General features: G+C 47.6%; 1 protein-coding gene across 1 annotated transcript in view; it reads right to left on the reverse strand.

Moving 5' to 3' along the window:
- LOC104076106 (cryptochrome-2-like) overlaps positions 1–5,462 on the reverse strand; it is a gene marked incomplete at its 5' end in the record, with an annotated part of 6,758 nt that extends 1,296 nt beyond the window's left edge. The window contains 7 exons of the mRNA XM_009576848.1: positions 857–967; positions 1,515–1,612; positions 2,614–2,765; positions 3,269–3,409; positions 3,574–3,744; positions 4,584–4,724; positions 5,315–5,462. Of these exons, the coding sequence (XP_009575143.1) occupies positions 857–967; positions 1,515–1,612; positions 2,614–2,765; positions 3,269–3,409; positions 3,574–3,744; positions 4,584–4,724; positions 5,315–5,462 (962 nt within the window). The remainder of the gene's footprint in view (positions 1–856; positions 968–1,514; positions 1,613–2,613; positions 2,766–3,268; positions 3,410–3,573; positions 3,745–4,583; positions 4,725–5,314) is intronic.
- Positions 5,463–6,176: the final 714 nt, after the last annotated feature.

Raw genomic sequence — 6,176 nt, forward strand, 5'->3', positions numbered from 1 at the left:
AACGCCTGTGGGCAACAAAGTCCCACACAGCCAGTCGCTCACCCTCCACTCCCTCTGGTGGGATGGGGGAGAGACTCAGAAAAGCAAAAGTAAGAAAATCGGTGGGTTGAGATAAGAACAGTTTAATACTTAAAATAAAATAATAATAAAAAATAGTTGTAATGAAAAGTAAAACAACAAGAAAGAGAGAGGAACAAAACCCGGGGGGAGGGGTAGGGGGGAACCACAAGTGATGCAATTGCTCACCACCCGCTGACCGACACCCAGCCAGTCCCCGAGCAGCGATCGCTGCCCCCCAGCCAACTCCCTCTGTTTATATACTGAGTATGACATCATATGGTATGGAATATCCCTTTGGCCAGTTGGGTCAGCTGTCCTGGCTGTGCCCCCTCCCAGCTTCTTGTGCACCTGGCAGAGCACGGGAAGCTGAAGAGTCCTTGACTAGCGTAAGCACTACTTAGCAACAACCAAAACATCAGTGTGTTATCAACATTCTTCTCATACTAAATCCAAAACACAGCACTAGGAAGAAATTTAACTCTATCGCAGCCGAAACCAGAACAGCCTCGCCAACCTGGGGGCTGGAGATTCTGTTTGTGCAGACCTATGGAAGGTAGAGAAGGTCTGTTTTTGGGAAGGCATTCCTCCAGCAGGCACAAGCAAGCTCCCATCCTGCAAGAGCAGCCAGAAGCTCAAGCTCTCGTTTCCCATTTTAACAGTAACTAGAAGAGCAGCACATGGTGTTGGTAACCAAGAGGAAAGGCGTCCTAGAAATCAACACAAAACCAACCCCCAAAGCTGGCGACAGCCTCTGCATCGCAGTACACTGAACATGCAGTGCTGCAGCACCTCTTACCTCTCGTGAGCTGGGCTGTTCTGTACTGTTCCTCTCTGACCTGTTTCATCAGCTGCAGGTTGTGATCGCTGGCTTCCTTGTGGTTCACCATTGGGAAGGGGTAATCTTGACCTGGTGCAACATGGAGACAGCAGCCTTTACGGAACTAATCAAGGACGTTTCATTGGATTTGCACCAGGGCAAATGCTTGCAGCTTTTCTTAAAATAAATGGCATCTAAGACAGATCACCTGACCCACTCTTCAGAAGTGCCTGTTTCTCTCCATCAAAGAGTAAGAGCTCCCATTTAGACATAAGCTTATAAGAGACTTCAAAGCTTATAAGAGACTTCAAAGATGCATTAGAGCAAGCGTAAAAGCACAAAATGTTCAGATACTATTTAAAGACAGCCAAGTATCCGAGACAGATAAATGCAAAGGCAACAACTTAGAGTGATCCGATAGTTTTAGGACATGAAGTTGAGGCAAAAATGTGTACTCTGAAATTAGACTCCAGTAAAAAACTTTAAAGGAGAATTGATAGAAGGCAGACTGCTGGATTAATCCATTTTCAGAAGATAAATGCATGACTTGTGTTGGAAGTGTGATGCTTCCATAATTACATATGCATGTAATTATTTTGGGCAGCAAAATCCTTAGCAAGGTATCCGAATGAATTACCTATGATACACCCCGCTTGCTTCTGCTCCTCTTCAGATGCTGTCCAGGGCTCATAGATGTACTTGGAGGGAAAGTTCTTTAGTATAGGCAAGTATTTCCTACAAAACAGGAATAATACGGGTTTTTATAATCCTGCAGACAAATACTCATACATTTAAGAGAAGTGTAAACCAACCTATGCCATATTAATTCTTGGTGATCATATCGATACTACAATCCACGGGAAAGTTCTCATTCATTTTGCAAAAAAGAACTGTTTTTATGTTATGAAACCCTCTGTAGGGTGGTAGCTTCCAAAAGTTAACTTCAGGGCAAAGAATAAATGCGTTGATTTAAACATTACTTCAGTTTTTAGTTCATCCAAAATATTTTGGTTTTTAACATTTTCACTGACATTTCATCCTAAACCTTAATAAATTTCAAAAACAAACTAATTAGAAAAAAAAATCTAAAAAATTCTTACAGAACAGAAAAGTAATTTTCTGCCCCACTCTGTCAGGTATGTCAGCATGGGCTTCCCCTTGACAAGACACAAAGCTAGCCAGGATGTGAGGAAAGGAGATGTGGGGAAATTGAGTTGTTTGCTCAAACATCAACACAGCCTGCTCCTATTGCAGTCCGCTGTAAAATTACCCACTACTTATGAGAAAGCCCATCAATACCTTATCTAGAGATAAGGAAACTGAGACTTTGAAGAAAAGAGGACTCACTCAGAGTGGAAAATAACACTTAAGTGCCTGAAATGAATCAGACCGCCTACAAAACCAAGAAACACAGCACAGACTGGAGCTGGGGGGAGCGGTGGGAAGTTTTACTCAAGTCCTTTAGAAAGAGGAGTCAGCCTGGTGAACAAACATGGTGCTGGAGCCGACAGGTGCTCACAAATCAACACAATGCCCTGCTCACCCATCACAACTATGGGTATGTCTCTCTGCTTCTCTGTGCCTCAGTTTCCTTATGTGTTAAATAAAATCATTGCTACGACCCCTGTTTCACAGGGGTATGTGTTTCAAACGGAGCGAGTTCATCAGCTCCTGCTCTGAGAGGAGCCAGGGAAGCACTAACGGAGCAGACGGTGCCATGCTGTGCGTCGCCCTACCGGATGTACTGCCCCTCGGGGTCCGTGCGCTTCCCAAAGCGGACAGGGCAGAAGATCCGTGTGTACTGGTGGAAAAACGCACTGGCCGACAGCCACATCCAGTTCCCAGCGTTGATGCTGTAGTCAGCATCTAAAAGCAGCTCTTCAAACACCTGCATTTCAGGGACAAGAAAAAGAGGAACACCCCTGAAATGGCTGCCTTCGTGGCAAAAAAAAAAATATCAACCAGGCTGGGAGATGAAGGGTGAAGCTCGGCCCTGTGCTGGTCTGGGCTACCTTCTCACGGGGCACACAGGGAAGGCTCTCCAGCAAGACAGTTTGCCAGAAGGAAGCCAGAGCAGGACCGAGTGATAGAGCAATCCAAAGCCCAAAGGTCTGGCTTTGAGGCCTGCTGCAGACTGAGCAGGTCTCCAACATCCTCATCATCCAAAATCATCAGGCCTTGGGGATGGGAACAACCTCTCACCGCTGCATCCAGCGCAGCAGGGCTCAGACTCGAGCGAGAGACCACGGGATTTCATAAACCATGAGATTTCTAGTGAGGCTCAGTAACGAAGCACTGCTCTACAGTACCACCTCCCACTGCCAGGCTCACGTTTTGCAGGCGTTTCTCAAGGTCAGCCAGAACAGAGAAAACCAAAAACCAGAACTGAACCTTCATGCCCTCTTCCCAGCTGATCCAAAGGTCCCCCCGCGTCAGGAAGCAGGCAACAGCGTGCCGAGCAAGGTGATGGATCCAGCCTTCCTGGTGCAGCTGGGTCATAATCGCATCGATCCACGGGAACCCCGTCTGTGCCTGCAGCAGAAAAGAAACATCAGCCCTCCTGCATGAAGCTTCATTACACTTCTTTCCTACACACTGCTGTAAGCCCCACCTCAAATAGCCAGCAGGGGACAATCCCAGGGCAACAGAAAAACTCTAAACTGAAACACAGCAGTTGTGGCAATGCATCCTGTTACCGTTTTCCATTTGTGGAGGCTCTCTGCATCCTCATACCAACTGATCTGAAGGCAGATGGGGTTCCCAGCCATTTTGGTGAAGTTTGGTGTTGCTGATGCCACCGTATAGAAGAATTCCCTCCACAGAAGCTGCCCTTGGAGCGACACCGGGGGCAGAGAGTGATGTTTGGCCTGCGAAAGACACATGAGGTGAAATCTCCAGTTCATCTATACCATTGCAGTCTCGCTCATTTTGTGACTGTCAGGCCCATAAAATAAAGATTAATCTAACTACACTACTGCTTCATGGCACTTTATCATGAAACCCAAAGAAATCAAAGATCTGAAGCAATGCTATATGCCCAAAAGCAAAGGTGAACTCTGTTAGACCTCAGTGTTACCTCAAACATTCTCCATCTACCTTCCAAAATGGTGCCACACTGGGATTTCTTATGCGTTTATTAACATATTAACTGCTCAGCTAGCTGAATTCAGGTAGCTTAGCCATGTCTCAAGAGATATTCTTAAGAAGGAGGTTCAGGGAGACCTTGGTTTTCTTGGGTTGTTTTCAGCCATACTTTTTCTTAAGAATCAAACAAGTTTTCAGAAGTTGGTTTTGGCTTATGCTATAGTTAAAACTTGTCTAAGATGAAAACAGATGCTTTCTAAAAACAAAACTGCTTGAACAGGCTAAACTGATCAAAAACTTCACTTAAACATCAGGCAGATGTCTTGAACTCCTTGAATTTTAGGAGGGTTTTCCTGGGCTTCCCTGCTGCTTCCAGGTCTCATTGCTCCCTATTTATCATATAAAATTTAATTGGGAAAAGCTCTATACATTCACAGGTGTTTCACACAACATATAAAGCCACTCACAGATTTCATAGGACGCTGTGAGAAGACATTAGCAAAGTAGCATTTTTTGATGCACCACGTCTCTACCAAGATGATCCGAGTGTTAAATCCTAGCCTCACATGCCAGACACGTGAGAGTGCTGGATTTGCTTAACTATGACCAATTATTTTCTTACCTGAGCATAAATGTTGGACAACCTATAAAAAAAGGTGCGAACTGACAGACAGCCCAGACTGAAATATGGACTCAGGCCTGTGGTGCTTGGAAGCAGCGAATTTGGGATTGTTCTCGGTTTAGTAAAACTTGTCACCCAGCCCTAAAATGAAAACAGAAATCCAGGTTCAGGCAGTACAAGGTGACACATGTCCAGCTAATGAAACAGGGAAAAAACTCTTGGCAATTGGCTTCTGCATCACAGAGGTCTGTTCAATGTCATGCCTGGAAAATGCTCCCACTGCCCATCCTCCCACAAATGCCACCATCAAGGACAACAACATCTTGAGACCAGGCTGCCATCCTTCTCCAAGATCTCTAAATAGACCTCCTCCAAGCCCAACGTCAAGCCCACGTCTCACCCGTGGGTGCTGTGAAGCCCTGCTCTCCCCAGAGAGCCGGGTGACTTTGTAACATGGGGAACAGCTCTCTCGGTCCAGCAGCATCGCACTGAAGATCTTTTCCACTTTATGAAATTGGGAGTGGGTAAAGCATCTGCTTAAAAGCAGCCAGCACTCAAGGCAGGCTTGGCTGCCAAGAGCTAAGCCCTGGCAGGGAAAAAATCAGCTAGAGCTGGAACAGCTGAGCGGGTTCTTGACGTCCAGACACAACCACACATAAAAGGAGCAAGGTGGACACTAACCGCAGCCCATCTAGAGCCACCCTCATCACCCATGTAAAATCAAGGCTGACCTGGTCAGTCAAGTGTTGCTCCAGGCGCTGTAGCCCTTCGGTCTCCCCTCCTCTCCAGGGGGAAAGGCTCTCCGGGGGGATCTTCAAATCCACGGGGAGAGGCACCCTGTAACACTCAGCCAGGCCCAGGTCAGGGGGCCTACATCTCCTAATGTGAAAGAGAGGCCTCTTTCAAAGAGGGAACCGGAGCCAGAAGAGGGAGGAAGACCCCTGCCCTTGCACAGGCCACGATCGCCTCTGTGGCAGCACAGCCAGAGCACAGGGGAACGAAAGCACAGCCAGAAACCCCAGGCTGCACTCTCCTTGGGGAAGAAAGAGCTCGTCCTGCAATCGCTCCAGGTAATTCTAGCCTAAATTGGGGAAAGAGGAACAGACCCACCAAATTACAGCTGCAGCCCCCACAGATCAGACACCCATCCGCTACATAAGGCTCAGAGGCACCTCCTCTCCAGCTTCCCCCAGCTGTCTCATCCATCCCTGGGGGGGAGCTAAGAGCCTCCTCAGACTCTAAACGTAATTATGGGGCACTGGCACTACCTCCAAAAGCCGCTCCAGCTCCCGTGACTCTGAGGAGAGGTCGCTCTGGGAGAGGTTTCATAGGGAAGGAGACAGATCAGCTCCCTGGGCCGCCTCCCCAGCTGCTCCTTCCTAACCAAGGTGGGGGTTCTCCAAGCCCACACCTCTGAGCAGTCCCCCCACATCTCCTCCGCAGCCTCAGCTGCTGAGGCTTCCCCAAGGCCTCTGCCCCCTGTGAGGCTGGAAGAGCATCAGGGTATGGTTTCCCCCCCCGTAAAACACAGAGGAGAAGGTTCAAGGAAGTGTCAGTGGTATGCAGACTTAGGATCATAGAATCATTAAGGTT

The sequence above is a fragment of the Fulmarus glacialis genome, unplaced genomic scaffold (assembly GCF_000690835.1).
Source record: "Fulmarus glacialis isolate BGI_N327 unplaced genomic scaffold, ASM69083v1 scaffold43340, whole genome shotgun sequence".
Lineage (NCBI taxonomy): Eukaryota > Metazoa > Chordata > Aves > Procellariiformes > Procellariidae > Fulmarus > Fulmarus glacialis.